The sequence below is a fragment of the Scleropages formosus genome, chromosome 10 (genome assembly GCF_900964775.1).
Source record: "Scleropages formosus chromosome 10, fSclFor1.1, whole genome shotgun sequence".
Lineage (NCBI taxonomy): Eukaryota > Metazoa > Chordata > Actinopteri > Osteoglossiformes > Osteoglossidae > Scleropages > Scleropages formosus.
In genome coordinates this window covers 30785458-30812296 of record NC_041815.1, presented here as the reverse complement: position 1 = coordinate 30812296, position 26839 = coordinate 30785458, and the positions used below count along the sequence as shown (strand labels likewise).

Here is a 26839-nt window from a genome sequence, read left to right as displayed (position 1 = left end):
CGAGGAGGGCAAGGCGAGCGTGGCCACCCAGAAGATGGACAGAGCCAAGTGCAGTTGTTTTAGAAGTAGCCCTCTTGGTTGCACAGGACAACACATCGCTGCCCCCTGCTCAATGCCTCCGAGAGGGTCACCTCCCTGCTTTATACCAGCAAGCACCTCCTGGGGACCAAAGCCACTGTTACTGCGCTGCACACGGGGCACTCCCAGGAGTCCACGTTTCCCCACACCTCCTCGACTGACGGATCTAATAATACCTAGCAGTTTGCATGCTACTCCAGTCAGTCATATTAAAAAAGCAGGTTTTTAGAGTTATTCTAATATTATAAATGTATATATTTTCATCAATGAATAACACATTCAGTTTTGTACACTTTTCTTCACACGAGTTTGGTCGTCTGAATGCTTTGGTCAGCAATACATCACTGTTACCTCATGAATGCTCCGCCATGTTTACTTTGCTTTCTTTTGTGGGTTTTGTCCACACTTATATTTCCCGTGTTATTGCTATTAATTGTGCTACTTGTATGTTTCTCTGGGGGTGCGGTGGCACAGTGGGTTTGGCTGGATTCCGCTCTCTGGGTGGTCTGGGGTTTGAGTCCTGCTCGGGGTGCCTTGCGATAGACCGGTGTCCTGCCCTGGGGATGTCCCCTCCCCCTCCAGCCTTGCACACCATATTGCTGGGTTAGGGTACGGTTTGCTTCAACCCTGCTTGGGACAAGCGGTTTCAGACAGCACGAGTGTTTTTCTCTCTTAATTATTTTTTTTGTGGAACTAAAATCACTCTGTGGACAGGAGTGGAAATGTTTCCCTCTGCTGGATCAGTGGAGCAAACACTGCCAAGTGCAATGAGCCAGTGGAAAGACGCGACAATGTTTTTCTGCACTGGAATGCAGTCTGTCTGCAGGTGGTGCTAGTGGACCGATGTGCAAACGCGTTACTGCTCTCCTTGGCCCAGATGAGCAACCTGAGCCACAGGCCCACACATTGAGTGGGAACACCGTGCTCAGCATTTGAAATCGAGAGCACTGCTCTTTTGCTAGTCCATACTCTCTTCATTCTCACTTCATGCAATGATTTTTCTGACCTAGTGCAACCCCCCCCATTTACAGAGGGCTTTTTTACTCCTATCCCATCTATTTACTCCCATTTACTCCTGTCTAAGCTCCACTCTCACTCTCTCACACCATGACAGGACCTTCTCTCTCGTGCTGATATTTTGACTGCCCTTTCTTAGTCTCTTTCAGTGTTTATTTCTCATTATGTATTTCTGCTGTTATAGTTGCATCATCTATAAGCAGGTATTACTTGTCCTGTAATAACTAATTAATCAAGCTGCTCTGAGTGCAGCTCTCCCATGGTCTTTGAACACATGCTGTAGTCCGCAGCCTCCATCCGTCACAGCATCATGGCTCAGTCACAATGAAGAAGAAACCTTAACTGTCTGTGATTGTGTGTATGTGCACATTTGAGGCTGAGCTTAAGTGTATTCAGCCACTGGGACATAGGGGGGTATGTGACCTTATGACAGTCATTGTACTTTTCTGCACCGAGTTTTCTGAAGTTACCAAAATGCAGGAACTATCTGATATCTAGAAGAAAGAAAATTAGGCCAAAGACAACAAAAAATAAATTTAAAACTGTACCAGCTACTATCAGAACTGTGAGGTAAAATACGAGAACACGAAACTTCAGCAAACAAAACAAGAACCATTCTCAGGATAAAACCACTGTTCCTGAAACTCCACAATTATCTGCAGAATGAACAACCATAATCAACTCATATCCCCAACCAATCACACCCAACCCTCTCCCTTTTATTCCCCTTTTCATCAACTTCTTGGTTCCGTGTGGAGTCACGGTGGTCTTAGGCCTATTCCATTTGCACAGGATATGAAACATGGTGTACCCTGGTTGGGATGTCAGTCTTGCACAGTGCAATCACACACAAACACCAAGGGCAATTTAGAGGGACCAGTTCATCTGAAATGCAAGTCTTTTGACTGTGGAAGGAAACCAGAGTTCCTGAGGGAAACCCACCCAAACACGGGGAAAATATACAAACTCCACACAAGATCTGAACCTATAGCCTGTTGCTGGCACCTCCCAACTTGGTCTCTTTGACTGGGTCACCTGGCCTCACCTGGTGCTTATTTCTTGGCAATAAACGGGCCACCTCTAGAGCAGGAGGTAACAGCCCTTACAGGGCAAGGCGACAAGGCTGTTTTTGGCACCAGAGGAGGTCATTACATTTCCTTGAGAATATTTCGGGGTAACTGGGTCACCTGTGTCATGGAAACAGGTGGCATAAACCATCTCAGGAATGGGATGAAACAGGGGCAGAAGGTCCCGGCTACATGGAGGAGAAGGATCCAACCAGGATATGGTCTTTTGAAGAAGAGAGATTGACATGGGCAGAATTTGTGGAATGGACTTGGGAAGGGATATTTACATTTACATTTATTCATTTAGCAGATGCTTTTCTCCAAAGCAATGTACATCTCAGTGAAAATACAATTTGTGCATTACATTAAGAGAAAGAGACATGGCTGCAGACATGTGATTCTTAAGTAAACCTAGTTTGTTACTTTCCACTTGATGCATCGATGTTAATCACTTGAGTAGGTGCATAAAACGCAGGATACATGAATCCTGTCAACCTTCCTACAATTTTTTTTTTTTTTATGAAGTACACAAACAATCACATACAATGCTGGGGTAGTAGCTGAATAAAGGCTTATCAGGGTATGCTCATGAAGTTACGGCGCATGAACATTTACACCGTACATGAAGCTCTTGTTCCTTTCTAACAAGCTCTCCTTGGGTGCCGGGAGAGATGGGGGTGTGGTCTGGGATCCTGCCAACAACAATCATATTTCTTCAACTGCTTTGTGCAGTAAACCACTGAACCCTTGTGAAATGCACTCCACTACATCTCCAGTATGTACATAAATGCAGATAAAAAAAAATCATGAAAATCAACCCAGTAAAGTGCTGAATTGCCTTATAGTTAACATACATTCTTTGACTAATTTGGTTGAATTTTATCAATTATGAAGTAATACACACCATAAGCCTTCTAATATTTCTTTATATTTTTAAAGAATTATTAATGTGTAATCCATCTACCAACCACAATATGGCATGAGTCAACCTGAAACACAGAGGACACCATTCTGAGTTGAGGAAGACACAGCGCTACACTTGCTGCGTGTCGTTTTGCTCACTTCCGGCTCAGTCCCAGGGGTGACCCCTCGCCCCCAGTCCAAATCACATGGTAAGCGCACTCAGGTGGATGTAATGGGGCTTATAGGGTAAGAGCTGAAGGGGTTTGCGGCAGTGTTTCTCTGGCCCTTGCTGCTCTGCTGCTCCCCCAGATGTCCAGCCACATCATACGAGTACTGCTTCTGTTGCTGGCAACGGTGATTGGGAGTAGTGAGCCACTCGGACACTGCAGGCAGCTGGGTGACTTGGAGCTGCCCGCACAAGAGGTGGACGGGGATGTTATTATTGGGGGGCTCTTCCCTCTGCACATTGCTATGTCGGATCCTGAGCTCACATACAGAGTGAAGCCCCACCAGGACCAGTGCACAAGGTGAGTACTTGTATATATGGAGGTACATATGGGACATACATGAGGAATGCTTGGTAGAGATGTTTGGAGAGTCTGTGGAAATCTGACTCCTGTAAAGATATGACCTCTGCTTCTTTCCATAAGGTTTGACTTCCGGGCATTCCGTTGGATGCAGACCATGGTGTTTGCAGTTGAGGAGATCAACAATGACACCCACCTGTTACCTGGCATACGGCTGGGTTACAGAGTCCTTGATAGCTGTGACCATGTCCATACAAGCCTCCGGGGGGCTCTCTCACTGGTCAACAGTTCACAAAAACAGGAAAACGCAGCCCTCTCTTGTCTCTTCAGATCACCTGTGCCTGTCATTATTGGCCTGGCATCCTCAACACCCACACGAGCCGTTGCCCACATGTTAGGGCCCTTCCGCATCCCCCTGGTGAGCAGTATAACCCAAGTAGCTGAACAGCTAAGCACAAGGATGGAATGACCATGCCTTCTCTTAGTCACGCACAAAATCAAACGCGTTTGAAAGGGTGACATAAGTGATGTGGTTCTTGGTGTGGAAATGTGTGCTGTTTACACTTAAGGAAGATAGTTCAGTCTGTGGCTATTCTTTCTGTGGTTTGTCTGGAGCAGCAGGTGGCACTGTGCTGAGAGCCTTGCTCTGAAAGGTTTGAACACTGTCTCCAGACATAGTCCCCTAGTTCATGGTTCTCACACTGAGCTGATAAAAATGACCCTACTGTGTAAATGGGTAAATCAGTGTATGTAGCTTAACATTGTAAGTCACTCTGGAGAAAGTGTCAGATGAATACATGTAAATGACGAATTTGTCTGTGGTTGACCAGACTGCTTCTCTCTGTGAGGGGATGTGGTTGGCATGAAGCTTTGTGTTTCCAGGCTTCGTCTATCATTTTTAAGGTGGACAAGGGAGTGTTTATCAGTCTGGCTCAGAAATGCCCCTACTTGCTATGTTGATGTTGCTATTTTTTACCATCAGGACCTGAACATCCAATTCGAACCCCAGTTATAGTGTTTTTGTGAATGATATAACTTTTTGGCATGGTGGCACAATAGGCAGTGCTGGTACCTGACAGTTCCTGGGTTGCGGGTTCAGATGATGATAATAATAATAATAATAATAATAATAATAATAATAATAATACTTCTGCCTGCAGACCGATACATTGGTATAAACTGATGACCAAATCCAGTATGAATGACCTCTGGCAATTTTGTGACATGGTGTCTCTGTCTCCACATGTCAGGTCAGTTACTTTGCCACATGCGAGTGCCTGAAGAACAAGCAGGAGTTTCCTTCCTTTCTGCGCACAGCACCCAGCGACCTGTTCCAAGTGCAAGGGCTGGTGCAGCTGGTGTCCCACTTTGGCTGGCGCTGGGTAGGTGCCATTGGCACTGAAGATGACTACAGCCGCAATGGGATCCAGGCCTTCTTGGAGCAGCTGCACGATCGGGGTGGTTGCCTGGCTTTCTACATTCTGTTGCCCAAGTCTGCATCCCAGGAACAGATCGGCCATGTGGTAGACGAACTGGAGGCGTCCAGCGCCAGAGTCATTGTAGCCTTCTCTACCGAGGGCCAGCTGTATGGGCTGCTCAATGAGGTGGTGCGCCGGAACCTAACGGGACGCCAGTGGATCGCCAGCGAGGCCTGGGTTACAGCCAGCCTGTTATCTGGTCTGCAGTACCATGACGTTCTGTCCGGCACCCTGGGCTTTGCCTTCCGCAGTGCCAGCATGCCTGCACTGGGAGAGTTCCTGCATCGCCTACGGCCTTCCTCAAGGCCAGAGTCTGTTTTCATCAACATGTTCTGGGAAGAACTGTTCAGCTGCAGACTAGATTTCACTGGTACTACAGATCTGTTGACTGTGGCTCCAGAACGCCCGGCGTGCAGCGGTACTGAGGACCTGAGGGGCAGGAATCCCGTGTACTCAGACGTGTCCCAGGTGAGGGTGTCCTACAACGTGTACAAAGCGGTGTACGCCATTGCACACGCCTTGCACCAACTTCTGCAGTGCAACAGCATGGAGCAGAGTCCCAGCAATGTGAGCTGCAAAGCCCTGCTGCCTTTGGAGCCACAGCAGGTAACAGCCTGTGTGTCACCTTGACATACCTGTGTTGTTTATGTTGGTATATGTGTGACTGCATGTATTCTTATTGCATTGTTTCATCCTACACTAAAGGATTCCCAAATACAGTAGCATTTCTGAAAAAAATGCCAATTTTATTTGAATGCTCTTTTCTAGCTTCTCTCATACTTGAAAAGAGTGAATTTTACCAACACATTTGGGGAGAAGGTGCATTTTGACAGCAATGGGGAGCCAGTGCCCCTGTATGATCTTGTCAACTGGCAGAGTGATGACAGTGGGTTCATGCGCTTCTGGACCGTGGGAACTTTTGACGCTTCAGCTCCACCAGGCCAGCAGCTCCTCCTGGATGAGGACGCCATTCTATGGACAGGAAGGCGCAAGCAGGTGGATGATAAACTAATGGGCATAATTTGAATGATGAAATGACAATTTGAAGAAATCATTTGTCATCACAAGGAGTTTCCTTGACAAAAATTAAACAGAAATTCTGCAGCTCTGTGGTCTGTAACTGTGTCTGAGCTGGGCTGAGCACTTTTCTGGTGTGCCAAACACTGGTGTGACTGCCGCTGCCCGTGTCCCCACAGGTGCCTGTTTCTGTGTGCACTGAGAGCTGCCCCCCGGGCAGTCGGCAGGCCTCCCGCCCTCACGAGCCCCCCTGCTGCTTTGACTGCATCCCATGTGCAGATGGTGAAGTGAGCAACCAGTCAGGTAAGCCCTGTGATCCCCACATTGAGCCTTAGTCAGAAATACACTGATCCCTGGAGGTGATCTGAGATCTGAGATGAGTGATACAACACTGTAAATGTGCAGCTGAAGTGCAGGTTTGAATCCCACCTCCTGCTGTATTAGCCGTGATTGAAATACTTACCCTAAATTCACCCAGTAAAAATTATCATGTTGTATGAATGAGTAAATTAGCGTAAGTAGCTTCCAGCTCCTTTCCATTTTTAATAAATTGACTGAAACCAATTGCTTCATAAACATGAAATACTAATGTCAATAGAAACAGTGAAGGTCTGTGGGAAATCACACAGTGCTGGGTGCACCTCTTTATTCAGGTTCCACAGAGTGTACGAGGTGTCCGTCATTCCACTGGTCTGACAGAGACAGGATCTTCTGTGTACTGATGGATGAAGACTTCCTGGCCTTTCATGAGTCCTTGGCCATCATTCTGGTGACGCTCTCAGTACTTGGGTTTGCCGTAACACTCACAGTCACAGGGATCTTCTACCACTTCCAGAGCACACCAATTGTGCGTGCCAACAACTCAGAGCTGAGTTTCTTGCTGCTGCTGTCACTGTCACTCTGCTTCCTGTGCGTGCTGCTCTTTGTGGGCCGGCCCACACCCTGGTCCTGTTTGGTGCGCCAGGCTGCCTTTGGGATCAGCTTTGTGCTCAGCATCTCATGCATTCTGACCAAGACTGTAGTGGTGCTGGTAGCGTTCCGGTCCACTCTGCCGGGGTCTGATGCTGCACGGCTCTTTGGACCGCTGCAGCAGAGGATGGTCATCTTCTCATGCACTTCTACCCAGATGGTCCTGTGTGCAAGCTGTCTGTCGTGGGACCCACCCTATCCCTCAAAGAACACTGCATACCAGGCCGGGAAGATCATCCTAGAATGTGAGGAGGGTGTCACCCTTTACCTTGTACTGAGCTACATTGGTGTGCTTTCCTGTGTCTGTTTCGGCTTGGCCTTCCTGGGCAGGAAGCTGCCTGACACCTTCAATGAGGCCAAGTTCATCACCTTTAGCATGCTCATTTTTTTTGCTGTATGGATCTCTTTCATTCCTGCCCACCACAGCTCTCCGGGCAAATACACAGTTGCCGTAGAGATTTTTGCCATCCTGGCTTCCAGCTTTGGTCTCCTCTTCTGCATTTTTATGCCCAAATGTTACATTATTCTGCTCAGGCCAGAGAAGAATGTCAAAAAAGGCATGGTGACCAAGCAGACTGTTCACAACAAAAAGAGCTTCTCTCAGTAGATGGACATTTCGAGGTCATGTTTTCAAGCTGGACTGAATAATATTTCTCAGGTTGATTTGTTTGACTGCTTGTTTTTGAATCTAGATTGAACATGTTATTCATTACTTATTAAGATTCCTGACCAAAAAGTTGTATTTTTTTTTCAAAATGAACACATCACTGTGTGTGGGACAGTTTATTTTGAATAATATACATACTTTCTTTAGGAAAAAAGAATTGTATTAATTGTATAGTGTTATTTGCACTTTCCCAGCAAACACCACAGTTGTGACTTATGTGGTCATGATAATGAATACACTTTCACTGTTAAAAACATTAGTAAAAATTAACCCACCCATGTGTCCATCCACTGAGGGCTTCAGTGAAATTAGTGTTGAATGAACAAGATTCATGATGACAAATGAAGTCTTGATATTATGCTAAAAAAATGTCATGTTTTTCAAATCAGAACATGTTAACAAGGAAATGTATTGCTATCTTATGTTGTTTAATAATTATATTCATATAAAACTCTGAGCCTGTGTCATTTGTACAGAAAATATGCAGATTGACTATTAATCTATTTGTTAAGAACACAAGAATTTCACACTATAAGCCCAAAGAAACATTTTATTTTGAGATACTGACATGTCTCGAGGAAAGTCCAGTCACAGCTGGTGGATGACAATAGTCATGATGGCCTCTATAATTCTGCACTTCTGGGACAAAAGCTGTCTGTACAGTTAACTCAGGTTTGCTGGTTTCCATCACAAAGATTTGGATGGAACCTTGCCCATCATGTGCTTTTTGGTGTTCTTCTCTGGCTCAAACAATATAATAAAGCATTTAGGGGCAAATATACACATGACCAAACCGCAACTGGAGGATATTATAGCAAAGATCTCAACAGCTACAGTGAACTTGCCCGGTGAGCTGACATAGGCCGGGATAAAGGTGATCCACACCGCACAGAATATGAGCATGCTGAATGTGATGAATTTGGCTTCGTTGAAGTTGTCGGGCAGCTTCCTGGCCAGGAAAGCCAGTACAAAGCACATGAGAGAGAGGAGACCAATGTAGCCCAACACAGCCCAGAAGCCCACGGCTGAGCCCACGTCACACTCGAGAATGACCTTGTCTTTGTAGTACTTCATGTTCTTGTTGGGGAAAGGAGGGGATAATGTTAACCAGAGCACACAAATGAGGACCTGAATGAGAGTGAATGCAAGAACACTGAGTCTCTGCTGTGGAGGTCCAAACCATTTCATGACATTGCTGCCTGGAAGTGTAGCCCTGAAGGCCATCAACACCACTATCGTTTTGCCCAGAACACAAGAGATGCAGAGGACAAAGGTGACCCCGAACACTGTGTGACGCAGCATGCAGGACCACTGAGAGGGCCGGCCGATGAAAGTGAGAGAGCAAAGGAAACAGAGGGTGAGCGAGAAGAGCAGCAGGAAGCTCAGCTCTGAGTTGTTGGCCCTCACAATAGGAGTGTCCTTATGCAGGTAAAACACAGCTGCGATGGCAATGGCAAGACATGCTCCAACCACTGAGCTTGCAGCCAGAATGATTCCCAGATACTCGCTGAATGAGAGGAACTCGATGGGCTTTGGGATGCAGGCGTCTCCCTGGGGGTTGGGCCAGGCATCGGAAGGACAGCGGACACAGTCCAGGGAGTCTGCAGAACAGAAATAGCATGGTTTCCACTGATCTGATATGCACTGTGCTCATGGTTCTTCCTGTCTGCAGTGTGTCTAAAATGCACAATGCATCACAAAAACACCTTGAAAGGTCCCATCACCTGTCTTGTTGCTGATCTCATCCTCAGCACAGGGCACACAGTCGTAACAGCAGACAGGCTTTCCTCTCTGTACAGCCTTGCGAGTTCCTGGGGGACAGCTCTCACTGCACACTGACTTGGGTACCTGCAGGGATTTACACACACAGACATGCAGCATGTCAGCATACTCATCAGTAGATAGCGCTTTGCGGGTGTTACTACGAAAAATTTCCCTTTCAGTAAAAGTATTTCCTCTTCAATTCAGTCACGCTCTGATTATCCGAATGTAGAAGTGAAATGGAGAAAGTCAAGCAAAGACAATGACAGTCGAGCAAAGACTTAGAACTCTACCTGTGACTGGCCACCTGTCCATGTGATGTTCCTGGTCATTGTGAGGAGCTTCCCTTCTGGTGCAGATGCGTCATAGTAGCCCACATTCACAAACTCCACCTGCCCGTGCTCTGACAGCTGCCAGTTCACCAGCTCGTAGGTTGCGACAGGGTCTCCGTTGGCATCAAAGGAGACGCGGTTCCCATTGAGAGTAAAGTTCACCTTACGGATGTGCTCCAGGACCTGAAATTAGAGGGGAGGTGGTTAGAAGATGCTCTCAGTCACAATCATTATGGTCTGTGTGACACTCAGTTGTTAGACCCACATGACCCTGGGAGCATGCTGCACCTGCAGAGGGTTCGGCTTCATTCCACGGTCACAGTGCAGGGTGGAGCCGTTCTGCTCTGCACATACAAGGCTGTGCAGGCCATGTGCCACTGCGTACACTGCCTTATACACCATGTTGGTGATGCGCAGCTGGGATGTGTCCGTGTAGGCATTCTGCAGCTGCTGCAGACTTTCACTCCCATTACAGACTTGCGCCCCAGGTCCTACTGGACCACTTGCCAGGCGACACCTGAATGCGCTTTCCCAGAATTCTTGTAAGATTGGTGAAGCAGATGCCTGTGCTAGGCTGAGGTCCATAAGGAATGTCCTTAGGCCCGGTATTATAGCTCGGCGAATGCCAAATCCCACAGCACCAAGACACATGTCAAATGGAGTAACGAGGGGGTCAGTGACCCATGCCTCACTTCCAACCCACTGTAGTGGGGGAAAACCAAGCTCCAGCAGTTCTTCGAAAAGCACACGCATGTCACCGGCGGCAGCAAATGCCACAACCACTCGTGCAGTAGCGCTCCGGATGACCTCGGCCACCCGACGCACACGTGAGCGGGGGTTGGTCCTGTAGAAAGCCTCTGAGTACTCCACACAGATGCCCTCCGCGTTAGCTGCTGCCAGGAAGGCTGCCATGCCACTGTTCCCGTAGTCTGAGTCACTGCGCACTGCTCCAATCCACGTCCAACCAAAGTGCTTGACCAGCTGGACCAGAGCCGCTGCCTGAAATTTGTCACTGGGTATAGTCCTCAAGAATGTGGGGTACTGCTGCTTGTCGCTCAGGCAGGCACAGGTGGCATAATGGCTCACCTGTAGAACAGGAAGGGAGGAGGATATTAAACTCCTGGAGACAGATAATCCCAAAACCAGTGAAGGAGGTCGGAGGGTCTCAGGCTTCAGATCAGGTTACGACATATGTACTCCAGTGGTGTTTCAGTAATTTCGGTCATCCTGAAAACTATATACTGGACAGTATGCTCTGACTTCATAATTAATATCATTTTGACAGAAACTCAAAGACTAGGTGGGACACTTTGGGGAGGAGCTAGACCAGCCCACCTGAGGGATAACAAAAGGGCTGAGGACTCGGGCCATGGCAATGGAGGGAGTGGAACCAGACTCGCCCACAATGGCGAAAACCGTGGAGGACTTGGAACATGAGGCACTGAGAGAGAAGATTGGATCCAGACCATTGATCAGCTGAAAGGTGGCTCTGGTGGCCACTGACACGGAGGCACAGGAGTCATGGATCTGGTAGCCGAGTCTGATCCCCGGCAGCAGCTCTGTGCTATTGTTGATTTCCTCGATGGCGAACGTCATGGCTCGAGCAAAACGCAGCTCTCTGAAATCCAAACCACTGCACAACAACACACAACAGCAAAATGATATCATGGCAATGAATCACAACTTTAAATTTTCATTTTTTTTTTTAACTTTGATCACATTAAGAATGTGCTACTGCCCATAACATGAAATTCCTGTTTATTTCAGAAAAAAAAATACTCCCTGAATTCCCACTGACCTGCCTCTGCACTGCAGCGGTTCCGGAGCATGCATGAATGTGTGCTCTGTGGTTTTCGGGGAGGTGTGTATTGTGAATACACCTCCGATTATGAAGTCCCCGGGCTGTGTCAGGACAGCTGGGATAGAACCATCCAGCAGCCTGCACCCAAGCCCTGATGAGTCCGGGAGAGCAACGACAATGATATTGGGAAGGTCGATTACCCAGAGAACCACAATGCCCATGGTCCACATCATCACACACCTCCACTGTACTATGGCTGTGGCAGGGCAAGATAGGACAGGACTCAGCCTCAAGTATAAATACCCTATTCCAGCACCCTGACCCTCCCACCTGCAAAGGTAGGGTGGATGGTGGAACAAGAGGCACTTACCACTGTAGCAGGGGCGTGGTAAGTGGTCCAAGGCAGCCCAGTGGAGTGAGGCACCATGCTGTGGTGGATACTGAATCTGCCTACCTAGTCAGAGTCACTGTTTTGTGGGGACCTCACAAGAAGTCTCTCTTTAATGCAAGAAAAGAGTCTTTACACTTCACAAACAGATCCCAGCAATGTACCTGACAACTAGAAGGTCTTAGCTTATATTTTTTAGAGAAGAAGACAACAAATTTTATAAAGCGTATTTTTTTTTTTTCCATTTTTAAGGTTTAATGAAAAATTTTATACAAGGGTAGCAAAATATGACCATGCACACACACACACAATTGCATTTACATGTATTAATTTAGCAGATGCTTTTCTCCAAAGTGATGTACATCTCATAGATAATACACACACACACACACACACACACACACACACACACACACACACACATTTTCAGAACCGCTTGTCCCATACAGGGTCGCGGGGAACCGGAGCCAACCCGGCAACACAGGGCGTAAGGCCGGAGGGGGAGGGGACACACCCAGGACGGGACGCCAGTCCGCCACAAGGCACCCCAAGCGGGACTCGAACCCCAGACCCACCGGAGAGCAGGACTGTGGTCCAACCCACTGCACCGCCGCACCCCCCATAGATAATACAATTTGTGCATTACATTAGGAGAAAGAAAGATAGCTGCAGTTGTGTGACTCTTAAGTATAGTTAGTTTGTTTCCTTCACGATATGCACCAATGTTCATCACAGATTTACCCATTCATACAGCTGGATAATTTTACTGTATCAGTTCAGGATAGGTACCTTGATCAAAGGTAGTAAAGCAGAAGTTGGTATCAAACCCTGGTACAATGATTGTAAGGCAATGGCCGTAACCTCTTTAGCACCGTTAAGGTATGTATTTTTAACGGAAAACTGTTGCTAAGAAATGAAATAATTCTTGATCTTTTTAAATTTTATTAAAAAAACTATGTTAAATTTGGTAAGTATGAGCGTTTCCACCCCTAAAGAACATCACATTATCAGACATATCTTGCAAGCAATGCTTATTGTGCTGTCACATCACATCATGGAAATATGGCATAGAATTGTCTCAATAAGTGTAAAGAATGGTTATAAAAAGATTCACAGTAGTCTAAGTTGTCATGCTTAGTGTCTCCCTCATTACTTCCCTTAGTTTCTGAACTTGTTCAGGACCTGGGAGAGTTCTGTGCAAAATATAGTAAGCTTGTATTCAACTCTCTGATAGCAGAACAACAAATCCCACCCCCTGCAGACACGGTCAGGTGGAGCTGGTACTGATGTAGTTACAATCACAGGTCCCTCTGGTCCCACCGCAAAAGTCGACCCTGCTGCAGCCCTCCCCCCGCAAGGAGGGGGTGAGGATTGTGTACAGGTGGCTTTGCTCTCTATAGGGTTCTCCTGAGACTGCCTGTAAGGTCCCTCTGCCCTTTTTTTTCTTCAGACTGAGTGCCACAGTCTGTTTGATAATACATCATACCTATCACAGACAATGTGTCTCTTGGTTGAGCTAGGTGTGTGTTTTTTGACTGTGTTATGTAACTGACTTACCTGTACGCATTCACGTTTACTCATTTAGCAGACGCTCTTCTCTGAAGCAACATATATTTCAAGACAGAATACAAAGTACATTGCACAAATGGTCAGACAACTCTAGATGCAGACGTGCTTCTTGAGTACAGTGAATTTGTCTAATACCACTGAATAAACCAGTACACATTACACACGTAACTATACATAGAATTTTTTCAAACAGATAATGTAGTACACATTTATGAAGGAGAAACGAGATCAAGGGAGAAGTCAGTTAGAAAGATATATGTTTTGCGAACTCCCTGAATGAGAGATTCAGCAGTTCTGCATAAAAGAAGGAGGTCATTCCACCACGCTGAAGCAAAAACTAAAAACCTTTGAGCTTTCGACTTCGGACCTCTTGTGCGTGACAGGTTAAACAACACATGCAGTGGCAAATTATCACTATGGTCTGGACCAGAAGTTGTGTAGAGTTTATTGTGAGATAAGGGTGGATCCGGCGGATGTTATGCAGGATGTATCTGCAGGGCCAGGTTGTGGCTTCCATATCTGAGAGAAGAACAGGATTGAGTTGATGATCACTCCCAGGTTCCAGGTCAATGAAATAGGTAAAATTAATGAGCTAAGTTTTGAAAGTTCTTGACACTTTGCAATAAACAAAAAATATTTTTAAAACTAAATGCAGATTTACATGACAGAAATGTGTGCTGACTTATAGCAGCAGCAAGTACAAAATAAATCTATGCGACCACAGTGAAAACTGCAGCAGGGGCCCTGGACTCCTGCTGGTTCTGTTAATAATGCAATGAACCAAGCAGCTAGTCAGACTGACACTGCCCTTCCTGTGCCTACTTCTCTTTTGGCTATCCCACCTTTATCCTGTACTGCAGACCCTTGCCTGGTTACCCCTGCACACAACAGTGGCTAACCCTTAAAAATGGAAAGGCTTCCTCCTACAGATGGAGGTGGTATTCTGCAGCCTGCTGGTAGTCTAAAACACAGATGCTACATGGTTCACCAACATAATATCCTAGCTGATGGATGCAGTGTTTTACTGAGCAACTGCCCTATGAAATTGGAAGGACCATGTGGTAATCACCTAAGACCAGTTTATTTTGAGAGTCAAGTCAAGGCTTGGAACAGGTGTGCAAGGCTATAATTTTCACTAAAGTACACTTTGATATGGGTATAATTTGAAGCAGATACATCAGGGTAACAGATGGAAAGCGTTTTTTAGTGCCTCCCTTGCTCATTATGAACATTTGGTTATGCCTTTTGGGCTGGTTAATGCCTCATATGTCTTCCAGGCTTTTGTAAATGAGGTAAATTTAATAAATACCCCTGTGGGATATGACTAACTGGTTTAACTAGCTAACTGTTTTAGTGAAATTTGAAAAAATAGGTTTGGGGTTTTGGATGGTCTGAGAATGCATTTTTATTATTTTCTTCTATTTAAAAGAATGGAAATTAGGCTCTTAGTATCCACAAATTTGATCTTTGCAATATTTTCTGGAATTGATTAGTTTGGTAAATTGAGAGATACCTGCACTCTACAGTTTTATTTGACTTTTCTGACTTGATGACTTAAACTTGCACTTACAAAAACCTATTTTGCATAGGGCCCAGAAGACCTTCTGCATCTTCTTTCTAGGTGTTCCTGCGAACCACTAAATCATTACAGCAGGTGGCAGTGTACCCCTGGTGCAGATTTAGTACCTGGTCCATCAAATGCTGAATGGTGGCAGGTGCCCCTTGATGTTCAAATGGAAGAACCTGGCAGAGGTCAAGGCCTTTTGGGGTATGAAAACTTATCTTTTCCTTGGAGTCAAGCAGCCAGAATCTTTTAGTAACATCTAAGTTGGTGATGCCGTTGCCCTGCTTGAGGCACTTGAGAAGCTCTTTGAGATTGTGGGCAACAGACAGGCATCAAAGCAAGAGATCATATTCACTTGATAGAAATCGTTACTGAGTTCCAGCTTCTGTCCAGGTTTGCAAACAAAATGATGGGACTCGCCAAGGGTCTGTGTGACTCCTTCCACAGCTGTAGCTTGCAGTGCACCTCTTACCTCACAGGACCTTGACAAATTGCTGGCACCTGCCGGATAGCTACTCTTTTCCCTGGGACCATATGTATAGTGTGAGATATGATGCTCTAGGATTCTATGTTATTTGTACATTAGCTGAACAATTATCAAGAAGACAAGAATTCCACACTATAAGCCCTGAGGGTCATTTTATTTACAGATGTTAACAGACCCAGAGGAGGATCCAGTCAGAGTTGGTGGATGAGAGTAGTCAGGATGGACTCTACAATTCTCATTTCTCTTAAGCCAGTCATGCCTAAATTTCCCTGGTTTCCTTCAGAGAGCTTTGGATGGAACTTTGCCCATCATGTGCTGTTTCGTGTTTTTCTCTGACTTAAATAATATTATAGAACATTTAGGTGCAAATATACACATTAGCAAACCTAAACTGGAGGATATTATAGCAAAGATCTCAACAGCTACAGTGAACTTGCCTGGTGAGCTGACATAGGCCGGGATAAAGGTGATCCACACCGCACAGAATATGAGCATGCTGAATGTGATGAATTTGGCTTCGTTGAAGTTGTCGGGCAGCTTCCTGGCCAGGAAAGCCAGTACAAAGCACATGAGAGAGAGGAGACCAATGTAGCCCAACACAGCCCAGAAGCCCACGGCTGAGCCCACGTCACACTCGAGAATGACCTTGTCTTTGTAGTACTTCATGTTCTTGTTGGGGAAAGGAGGGGAAAATGTTAACCAGAGCACACAAATGAGGACCTGAATGAGAGTGAATGCAAGAACACTGAGTCTCTGTTGTGGAGGTCCAAACCATTTCATGACATTGCTGCCTGGAAGTGTAGCCCTGAAGGCCATCAACACCACTATCGTTTTGCCCAGAACACAAGAGATGCAGAGGACAAAGGTGACCCCGAACACTGTGTGACGCAGCATGCAGGACCACTGAGAGGGCCGGCCGATGAAAGTGAGAGAGCAAAGGAAACAGAGGGTGAGCGAGAAGAGCAGCAGGAAGCTCAGCTCTGAGTTGTTGGCCCTCACAATAGGAGTGTCCTTATGCAGGTAAAACACAGCTGCGATGGCAATGGCAAGACATGCTCCAACCACTGAGCTTGCAGCCAGAATGATTCCCAGATACTCGCTGAATGAGAGGAACTCGATGGGCTTTGGGATGCAGGCGTCTCCCTGGGGGTTGGGCCAGGCATCGGAAGGACAGCGGACACAGTCCAGGGAGTCTGCAGAACAGAAATAGCATGGTTTCCACTGATCTGATATGCACTGTGCTCATGGTTCTTCCTGTCTGCAGTGTGTCTAAAATGCACAATGCATCACAAAAACACCTTGAAAGGTCCCATCACCTGTCTTGTTGCTGATCTCATCCTCAGCACAGGGCACACAGTCGTAACAGCAGACAGGCTTTCCTCTCTGTACAGCCTTGCGAGTTCCTGGGGGACAGCTCTCACTGCACACTGACTTGGGTACCTGCAGGGATTTACACACACAGACATGCAGCATGTCAGCATACTCATCAGTAGATAGCGCTTTGCGGGTGTTACTACGAAAAATTTCCCTTTCAGTAAAAGTATTTCCTCTTCAATTCAGTCACGCTCTGATTATCCGAATGTAGAAGTGAAATGGAGAAAGTCAAGCAAAGACAATGACAGTCGAGCAAAGACTTAGAACTCTACCTGTGACTGGCCACCTGTCCATGTGATGTTCCTGGTCATTGTGAGGAGCTTCCCTTCTGGTGCAGATGCGTCATAGTAGCCCACATTCACAAACTCCACCTGCCCGTGCTCTGACAGCTGCCAGTTCACCAGCTCGTAGGTTGCGACAGGGTCTCCGTTGGCATCAAAGGAGACGCGGTTCCCATTGAGAGTAAAGTTCACCTTACGGATGTGCTCCAGGACCTGAAATTAGAGGGGAGGTGGTTAGAAGATGCTGTCAGTCACAATCATTATGGTCTGTGTGACACTCAGTTGTTAGACCCACATGACCCTGGGAGCATGCTGCACCTGCAGAGGGTTCGGCTTCATTCCACGGTCACAGTGCAGGGTGGAGCCGTTCTGCTCTGCACATACAAGGCTGTGCAGGCCATGTGCCACTGCGTACACTGCCTTATACACCATGTTGGTGATGCGCAGCTGGGATGTGTCCGTGTAGGCATTCTGCAGCTGCTGCAGACTTTCACTCCCATTACAGACTTGCGCCCCAGGTCCTACTGGACCACTTGCCAGGCGACACCTGAATGCGCTTTCCCAGAATTCTTGTAAGATGGGTGAAGCAGATGCCTGTGCTGGGCTGAGGTCCATAAGGAAGGTTCGTAGGCCTGGTATCAGAGGTCTGTGTATACCAAACCCCATGGCACCAATAAACATGCGGAATTGGGTCATTGTGGGGTCGGTGACTCATGACTCACTCCCCCTCCGCTGCAGCGGAGGAAGTCTTAACTCCAGCAGGTCTTCCAGCAACATAATCATGTCATCAGTTGAAACGAATGCCATGACTACCTGGGCAGTGGATCTCTGGATGACCTCGGCCACCCAACAAATGCGTGAGAGGGGGTTGGTCCTGTAGAAAGCTTCTGAGTACTCAGTACAGTCGCCCACCTGCCACAGGCGACGCGAGGATAAAAGGGAGCTCGCAACACAACCAGATGTGGAAGCTTAGTTCAGCGTACCTGTTCTCAGTGTTAGCATCTCCTTTGCAGCAGTCCAAACGGGATGTCATCTTGGCCTGGACAAGTATTTGGGCAGAGTCAGTTGTGAGGTAAGGACGAATTCCTGCAGATATTTTGGAAAATGTATCAGTTGGTGCAGGGGGGTGCAGTGGGTTGGACCGGGTTCTGCTCTCCAGTGGGTCTGGGGTTTGAGTCCCGCTAGGGGTGCCTTGCGACGGACTGGCGTCCCGTCCTGGGTGTGTCCCCCTCCCCCTCTGGCCCTACGCACTGTGTTGCTGGGTAGGCTCCAGTTCCCCGCGACCCCGTGTGGTTCAAGCGATTCTGAGAATGTGTGTGTGTGTGTGTGTGTGTATTGGTAGGTCCAGGTTGTGGCTTCGATGTGCTGAGCCAAAGACAGACTTGAGTCAGTCGTCACTCCCAGACTCTTACTCGAGGAGGTTGGCAAAATGAATGAATTGTCCAGTTTGATTGATAGATCATGACTGGAGGATAGGCCAGCTGGGAGCTGAAGAGTCTCTGTTTTGGAGAGATTGAGTTGGAAGTGATAATCAGACATCAAAGCAGAGATGTCTGACAGGCAGACAGCAATGCGTGCAGAGATGTCTGATGCTCCAGGTGGAAAGGAAAGGATGAGCTGGGTATCATCCGCATAGTAATCGTATTTGAATCCATGGGAGGCTATGACTGGGCTGGGGGAGGAGATGTAGATTGAGAAGGGAAGGGGACCCAGTACCGGGTCCTGCGGACACTGGTTGAGAGAGGTAGAGGAGAAGAACGGGAGCTCTGCCAAACCACTTGATAGGATCTGTCAAATAGGTAGGACTCAAACCATCTCAGTGGCGCTCCTTTGATCCCAAGCTGACTAAGAGAGGAGAGTAGAATCTGGTGGTTGACAGTGTCGAATGCTGCAGACAGGTTTAGGAGGATGAGGACTGAGGAGAGGGAGGCCGCTCTAGTCAACTGGATAGCATCAGACACCATCAGAAGCACCATCTCTGTGGAGTGACCAACGTTGAAACCAGACTGATAACTTTCGAGGAGATGGTTCCGGGTGAGGAATTCAGATAGTTGATTGCAGCCTGCCCGCTCTAGAGCTTTAGACAGGAAGGAGAGGAGGGAGCCTGGTTTGTAGTGTTGAACCAAGTTGGGATCTAAGGAGGGTTTCTTTAACAGAGATCTTGTGTCGTGGAAGAACTTGTGTCTTGAGGACTGTGATGATTGTTTTCCTGTCTGTCTGTCCTGTGTAGATCCACTTCCATCGAGAGCCCCGAAGCAGCACATCCACTTGAGGTGTCTGTAGCACATCAGGAAGTTATAGAGGTCTTTTGCAAGACCAGAGCTTCGGCTATGGCCCTGCACCGGTGCTGAGATTGCGCTATCGACCTGTCACCAGGAACCTCTCCCCCTAGGGGCAGAGTCTATCCCTTATCCCTTCTTGAGCAAAGGCTATTGACGCCTATAAAACTGAGGCACTGGCCTCAGGTATCATCAGGCTATCAACCTCCCCTGCTTCCATAAGGTTTTTATTTTTGTTGGGAAAAAAGGATGAGGGGTTGCGGTCATGCATAGATTACTGTGGCCTGAACGAGGTCTTAATCAAATACCCCATCTCTTGCCTCACATTTCAGTGGCTCTAGAGCAGGTCCATGGAGCCCGGGTGCTTACCAGATTAGTTCTTCACAATGCCTACAACCTGATTTGCATTCGGGAAGGCGAAGAGTGGAACACCGCTTTCAGTACCGCCCTTGGGCACAATGAATACCTTGTAATGCCTCTTGGACTTGTGAATGCACCTTCTGTATTCCAAGCCTTTATCAACTACGTGCTGGGGGATTTGGTTAACCAGTGTGTCCTTTTATTTTGATGATGTACTTGTGTTCTCCAGGTCCCTCCCAGAACATGTTAGGCACGTATGTCAGATGCTAAGCCGACTCTTAGAAAGTGGCCTCTTTGTCAAGGGACAGAAGTGTCTCTTCCATCAAGAGCAGGTTTCTTTTCTGGGGTTTCTCCTTGGCCCTAACGGGATAGCTATGAACCCTTCCAACGTCCAGACGGTGCTGGATTAGCCTAACCTAACATCGGTAAAGGTACTTCAGCGGTTTTTGAGTTTTTCTAACTTCTACCGTCAGTTTATTCAGGGCTTCAGTTCTTTTGCTGCACCTCTCACATCTTTGCTTATAAGGAAGACCACGAGGCTCATCTGGTCTCCCAAGGCTACGGAGACGTTTCAGGGCCTCATAAGGTTATTTACGACTGCCCCGGTGCTCTGTCATCCCGACACCTTTCTACCGTTCATGGTAGAGGTGGACTCCTGAGTTGTAGGGGTGGGTGCTGTGCTTTCACAGAGACAGGGAACTCCGGCGAAACTCCATCCTTGTGCTTATTTTTCTCGTAAGCTGTCGCCCACTGTACAAACTAAGGCACCGGAAATCATGACTTGCTGGCCATTAAATTAGCTCTGGAGGAGTGGAGGCACGCAGTGGGTTGGACTTGGTCCTGCTCTCTGGTGGGTCTGGGGTTCGAGTCCCGCTTGGGGTGCCTTGCAACGGACTGGCGTCCCATCCTCGGTGTGTCCCCTCCCCCTCCAACCTTTCACCCTGTGTTGCTGGGTTAGGCTTTGGCTCCCTGCGACCCCTATGGGACAAGCGGTTTCAGATGATCTGTGTGTGTGTGGAGTGGAAGCATTAGCTGGAGGGTGCCGCTCACCTGTTCTTTGTCCTCATGGACTATAGAAATCTGGAATCTCTGTGAATGGCTTGCTGTCTGAATCCCATTCAAGTGCGATGGGCCTCGTTCTTTACCCGGTTTCGCTTCACCATTTTGTATAGATCAGAATAAAAAACATCAAAGGCGATGCCTTGTCCCACATCTTTAAGAAAGATCCCATTACTACCCCTCCTGAACCCATACTCCCCAAGTCCTGTTTTGTTGCTCCAGTATGATGGCAGTTTTTGCAGGATCTGAGGGCTGCACAGGCAGGAGATCCAGATCCTCAAGGAGTCCTGGAAAGGAGGGAGTACAAGTATGCATCTGTAACTGCTCCATTGGGCCTACGATTGTCCAACCGCGGGTCATCCGGGTTTCTGAAGGACTCTCGCACTACTCCAGCAGAAGTACGTGACCTTGCATTCGAGATGATGTGCAGGAATTTGTCGAGGCCTCTGAGGTTTGTGTCCAAGACAAGACCCCAACCCAGAAGCCAGTGAGATTGCTGGAACCTCTCCCTGTTCCTTCCCAACCTTGGTCCCATGTGGCAGTGAATTTCCTAACGGATTTGCTGCCTCAGAGGGCAACACCGTCATCCTGATTAATTCCTTCTCCAAAGCCTGCCGCCTCATTCCGCTTTCTTGACTCCCCACTGTGCTGGTTATGGCCGAAATGCTTTTCCACGAGGTGTTCCGGCTGTACAAGTTGCCTGAGGATGTGGTCTCTGACTGGGGGCCCCAGTTCATGTCCTGAGTATGGAAGGACTTTTGGCAGAAGCTCGGGGTCTGCGTCAGCTTCACCTCGGTGTACTATGGTTGGAACCAGGACCAGTAGTCACGGTTCTTACCATGGGCAGAGTATGTCCACAAGGCCCTTTCTAACTGCTCAATGGGCTTATCCCTCTTTCAGTGTCTTTTAGGTTATCAGCCTCCCCTATTTCCTTGGCATCCGGGCTCCACAGATGTCCCAGCCATCGGCGCTTGGTACCAAAACTACGAGGAGGCCTGGCACTCCATGCATGACCACCTGCACCAGAGAATATTTTCAAGCTGGACTCAAAAACATTTTTCAAGTTGGTTTGTTTGTCTACTTAGTTCGGAATCTAGATTTAACATCTTATTGTCACAAGGCCTCAGAACTCAGGGTGATCACTGGAGGTATGGCCCCAGGTCCACCTAGCTGCACCGGGATACTTGAACTCAACAAATTCCTGGTCTTTAGGACTATGAAAGTAGTAAAAGGCGGATTTCTTGTTGCTGGTTGTCTGGACTGGAGTTATTTACATTTATATTTACATTTATTCATTTTGCAGACGCTTTTGTCCAAAGCGACGTACATCTCAGCAAAAGTACAATTATGCATTACATTAAGAGAAGGAGACATAGCTGCAGACATGAAAGTCTCAAGCAGGTTCATCGTTCAAGTAGGTGCGTAAGACACAGGATAGACAAACCCCGATAGCCTCCCACCATTTTTTTTTTTAATATGACATGATACACAAATGAGCAAATACAATGCCAGAGTAATGGCTGAATAAAGGTTGTATCTGGGAATGCTTATGGAGTTTTCGATGCGTGAACAGTTACACCGTAAATGAGCTGGAGAGATCTTGGGTGAAGTGGATCTGGAAAAGGTGAGTTTTCAGACCCTTCTTGAAAATAGACAGAATTTCCGCAGTTCTGAGTGACAGGGGAAGGTCATTCCACCACAACGGACCCAGGGAGAACAAAGGCCTCAGAACTCAGGATGATCACTGGAGGTGTGGCCCCAGGTCTACCCAGCAGCTACTTGAACTCAACAAATTCCTGATCCCTAGGACTATGACAGTAGTAAAAGGTGGATTTCTTGTTGCTGGTTGTCTGGACTGGAGTTATTAATTACTTATTAAGAATCTGATCCAAAAAATTGTATTTTTTAATGAACATACCACCCTATGTCAAACAATTTCCTATGAATAATATGCATACTTTCTTCAGGCAAAAGTCATATTTATTTTATCATGTTATTTAGAGTTCCACCCAAATACCCCAGTTGTGACTTATGTGGTCATGTTAATGAATACACTTTCACTGTTAATAACATTAGTAAAAATTAACCAACCCATGTATCCTTCCTGGGCTTCAGTGAAATCAGTGTTGAATGAACAAGATGCATAATGACAAATGAAGTCTTCATATTATGCTCAAAAAATGTGTAATGTCTTGCAAATCAAACATTGTTAGTAATGAAATGTATTGCTATATTTGAAGTTTAATGATTATGTTCATATAAAACTCTGAGCCTGTGGCATTTGTACAGAAAATATGCAGACTGAATGTGATGCTATTTGTTAAGAAGACAAGAATTTCATGCTTTAAGCTCAAGGAACAATTTTATTTGCAGATACTGACATGTCTAGCGGAGGGTCCAATCACAGTTGGTGGATAACATTAATCATGATGACCTCTATAACTCTGAATTTCTGGGACAAAATCTATGTGTACAGTCAAAGCTCTGGTTACCCAGTTCCTTTCACAGAGCTTTAGAGGGAACTTTGCCCATCATGTGCTTTTTGGTGTTCTTCTCTGGCTTAAACAGTATAATAAAACATTTAGGAACAAATATACACATGACCAAACCGCAACTGGAGGATATTATAGCAAAGATCTCAACAGCTACAGTGAACTTGCCCGGTGAGCTGACATAGGCCGGGATAAAGGTGATCCACACCGCACAGAATATGAGCATGCTGAATGTGATGAATTTGGCTTCGTTGAAGTTGTCGGGCAGCTTCCTGGCCAGGAAAGCCAGTACAAAGCACATGAGAGAGAGGAGACCAATGTAGCCCAACACAGCCCAGAAGCCCACGGCTGAGCCCACGTCACACTCGAGAATGATCTTGTCTTTGTAGTACTTCATGTTCTTGTTGGGGAAAGGAGGGGAAAATGTTAACCAGAGCACACAAATGAGGACCTGAATGAGAGTGAATGCAAGAACACTGAGTCTCTGCTGTGGAGGTCCAAACCATTTCATGACATTGCTGCCTGGAAGTGTAGCCCTGAAGGCCATCAACACCACTATCGTTTTGCCCAGAACACAAGAGATGCAGAGGACAAAGGTGACCCCGAACACTGTGTGACGCAGCATGCAGGACCACTGAGAGGGCCGGCCGATGAAAGTGAGAGAGCAAAGGAAACAGAGGGTGAGCGAGAAGAGCAGCAGGAAGCTCAGCTCTGAGTTGTTGGCCCTCACAATAGGAGTGTCCTTATGCAGGTAAAACACAGCTGCGATGGCAATGGCAAGACATGCTCCAACCACTGAGCTTGCAGCCAGAATGATTCCCAGATACTCGCTGAATGAGAGGAACTCGATGGGCTTTGGGATGCAGGCGTCTCCCTGGGGGTTGGGCCAGGCATCGGAAGGACAGCGGACACAGTCCAGGGAGTCTGCAGAACAGAAATAGCATGGTTTCCACTGATCTGATATGCACTGTGCTCATGGTTCTTCCTGTCTGCAGTGTGTCTAAAATGCACAATGCATCACAAAAACACCTTGAAAGGTCCCATCACCTGTCTTGTTGCTGATCTCATCCTCAGCACAGGGCACACAGTCGTAACAGCAGACAGGCTTTCCTCTCTGTACAGCCTTGCGAGTTCCTGGGGGACAGCTCTCACTGCACACTGACTTGGGTACCTGCAGGGATTTACACACACAGACATGCAGCATGTCAGCATACTCATCAGTAGATAGCGCTTTGCGGGTGTTACTACGAAAAATTTCCCTTTCAGTAAAAGTATTTCCTCTTCAATTCAGTCACGCTCTGATTATCCGAATGTAGAAGTGAAATGGAGAAAGTCAAGCAAAGACAATGACAGTCGAGCAAAGACTTAGAACTCTACCTGTGACTGGCCACCTGTCCATGTGATGTTCCTGGTCATTGTGAGGAGCTTCCCTTCTGGTGCAGATGCGTCATAGTAGCCCACATTCACAAACTCCACCTGCCCGTGCTCTGACAGCTGCCAGTTCACCAGCTCGTAGGTTGCGACAGGGTCTCCGTTGGCATCAAAGGAGACGCGGTTCCCATTGAGAGTAAAGTTCACCTTACGGATGTGCTCCAGGACCTGAAATTAGAGGGGAGGTGGTTAGAAGATGCTGTCAGTCACAATCATTATGGTCTGTGTGACACTCAGTTGTTAGACCCACATGACCCTGGGAGCATGCTGCACCTGCAGAGGGTTCGGCTTCATTCCACGGTCACAGTGCAGGGTGGAGCCGTTCTGCTCTGCACATACAAGGCTGTGCAGGCCATGTGCCACTGCGTACACTGCCTTATACACCATGTTGGTGATGCGCAGCTGGGATGTGTCCGTGTAGGCATTCTGCAGCTGCTGCAGACTTTCACTCCCATTACAGACTTGCGCCCCAGGTCCTACTGGACCACTTGCCAGGCGACACCTGAATGCGCTTTCCCAGAATTCTTGTAAGATTGGTGAAGCAGATGCCTGTGCTGGGCTGAGGTCCATAAGGAATGTCCTTAGGCCCGGTATTATAGCTCGGCGAATGCCAAATCCCACAGCACCAAGAAACATGCCAAACTGGGTCATGCTGAGGTCTGTGATCCATGATTCGCTTCCAACCCACTGCAGTGGGGGAAGACCAAGCTGAACCAGCTCTTTCAACAGCACAATCATGTCACCTGTAGCAATGAATGCCACCACTACCTGGGCAGTGGCTCTTTGGATAACCTCAGCTACCTTACGAATCTGTGAGTGGGGGTTGGTCCTGTAGAAAGCCTCTGAGTACTCCACACAGATGCCCTCCGCGTTAGCTGCTGCCAGGAAGGCTGCCATGCCACTGTTCCCGTAGTCTGAGTCACTGCGCACTGCTCCAATCCACGTCCAACCAAAGTGCTTGACCAGCTGGACCAGAGCCGCTGCCTGAAATTTGTCACTGGGTATAGTCCTCAAGAATGTGGGGTACTGCTGCTTGTCGCTCAGGCAGGCACAGGTGGCATAATGGCTCACCTGTAGAACAGGAAGGGAGGAGGATATTAAACTCCTGGAGACAGATAATCCCAAAACCAGTGAAGGAGGTCGGAGGGTCTCAGGCTTCAGATCAGGTTACGACATATGTACTCCAGTGGTGTTTCAGTAATTTCGGTCATCCTGAAAACTATATACTGGACAGTATGCTCTGACTTCATAATTAATATCATTTTGACAGAAACTCAAAGACTAGGTGGGACACTTTGGGGAGGAGCTAGACCAGCCCACCTGAGGGATAACAAAAGGGCTGAGGACTCGGGCCATGGCAATGGAGGGAGTGGAACCAGACTCGCCCACAATGGCGAAAACCGTGGAGGACTTGGAACATGAGGCACTGAGAGAGAAGATTGGATCCAGACCATTGATCAGCTGAAAGGTGGCTCTGGTGGCCACTGACACGGAGGCACAGGAGTCATGGATCTGGTAGCCGAGTCTGATCCCCGGCAGCAGCTCTGTGCTATTGTTGATTTCCTCGATGGCGAACGTCATGGCTCGAGCAAAACGCAGCTCTCTGAAATCCAAACCACTGCACAACAACACACAACAGCAAAATGATATCATGGCAATGAATCACAACTTTAAATTTTCATTTTTTTTTTTAACTTTGATCACATTAAGAATGTGCTACTGCCCATAACATGAAATTCCTGTTTATTTCAGAAAAAAAAATACTCCCTGAATTCCCACTGACCTGCCTCTGCACTGCAGCGGTTCCGGAGCATGCATGAATGTGTGCTCTGTGGTTTTCGGGGAGGTGTGTATTGTGAATACACCTCCGATTATGAAGTCCCCGGGCTGTGTCAGGACAGCTGGGATAGAACCATCCAGCAGCCTGCACCCAAGCCC

At 47.3% G+C, this 26839-nt stretch overlaps 3 protein-coding genes and 1 pseudogene across 3 annotated transcripts; 1 reads left to right on the top strand and 3 right to left on the bottom strand.

The window, feature by feature from the left end:
• Positions 1–3374: 3374 nt before the first annotated feature.
• Positions 3375–7663, top strand: olfcu1 (olfactory receptor C family, u1). The gene is made up of 6 exons (XM_029255900.1): positions 3375–3592; positions 3716–4010; positions 4843–5676; positions 5839–6066; positions 6267–6390; positions 6741–7663. The coding sequence occupies exons 1-6, from the start codon at positions 3375–3377 to the stop codon at positions 7661–7663; spliced, it is 2622 nt and encodes an 873-aa protein (XP_029111733.1).
• Positions 7664–8410: 747 nt separating this feature from the next.
• On the bottom strand, positions 8411–11769 carry LOC114911586 (extracellular calcium-sensing receptor-like). The gene is made up of 6 exons (XM_029255329.1): positions 11615–11769; positions 11152–11449; positions 10105–10902; positions 9778–9999; positions 9448–9571; positions 8411–9324 (listed from the first exon to the last, which is right to left on the bottom strand). The coding sequence occupies exons 1-6, from the start codon at positions 11647–11649 to the stop codon at positions 8411–8413; spliced, it is 2391 nt and encodes a 796-aa protein (XP_029111162.1). The 5' UTR covers positions 11650–11769.
• Positions 11770–15904: 4135 nt separating this feature from the next.
• On the bottom strand, positions 15905–18171 carry LOC114911587 (extracellular calcium-sensing receptor-like; annotated as a pseudogene).
• Positions 18172–23480: 5309 nt separating this feature from the next.
• LOC114911585 (extracellular calcium-sensing receptor-like) lies at positions 23481–26839 on the bottom strand. The gene is made up of 6 exons (XM_029255328.1): positions 26685–26839; positions 26222–26519; positions 25175–25972; positions 24848–25069; positions 24518–24641; positions 23481–24394 (listed from the first exon to the last, which is right to left on the bottom strand). The coding sequence occupies exons 1-6, from the start codon at positions 26717–26719 to the stop codon at positions 23481–23483; spliced, it is 2391 nt and encodes a 796-aa protein (XP_029111161.1). The 5' UTR covers positions 26720–26839.

Bases quoted from the DNA above. Each gene is read 5' to 3' on its own strand.
- LOC114911585 (XM_029255328.1), bottom strand. From the start codon at position 26,719: ATGCATGCTCCGGAACCGCTGCAGTGCAGAGGCAG. The intron at 26,520-26,684 runs GTCAGTGGGAAT...GTTGTTGTGCAG, and splicing joins CCGCTGCAGTGCAGAGGCAG to TGGTTTGGATTTCAGAGAGC. The intron at 24,642-24,847 runs GTAGAGTTCTAA...AAATCCCTGCAG, and splicing joins GGACAGGTGGCCAGTCACAG to GTACCCAAGTCAGTGTGCAG.
- olfcu1 (XM_029255900.1), top strand. From the start codon at position 3,375: ATGTCCAGCCACATCATACGAGTACTGCTTCTGTTGCTGGCAACGGTG. The intron at 4,011-4,842 runs GTGAGCAGTATA...TCCACATGTCAG, and splicing joins GGCCCTTCCGCATCCCCCTG to GTCAGTTACTTTGCCACATG. The intron at 6,391-6,740 runs GTAAGCCCTGTG...CTCTTTATTCAG, and splicing joins TGAAGTGAGCAACCAGTCAG to GTTCCACAGAGTGTACGAGG.
- LOC114911586 (XM_029255329.1), bottom strand. From the start codon at position 11,649: ATGCATGCTCCGGAACCGCTGCAGTGCAGAGGCAG. The intron at 9,572-9,777 runs GTAGAGTTCTAA...AAATCCCTGCAG, and splicing joins GGACAGGTGGCCAGTCACAG to GTACCCAAGTCAGTGTGCAG. The intron at 9,325-9,447 runs GTGATGGGACCT...TCTGTTCTGCAG, and splicing joins TGAGATCAGCAACAAGACAG to ACTCCCTGGACTGTGTCCGC.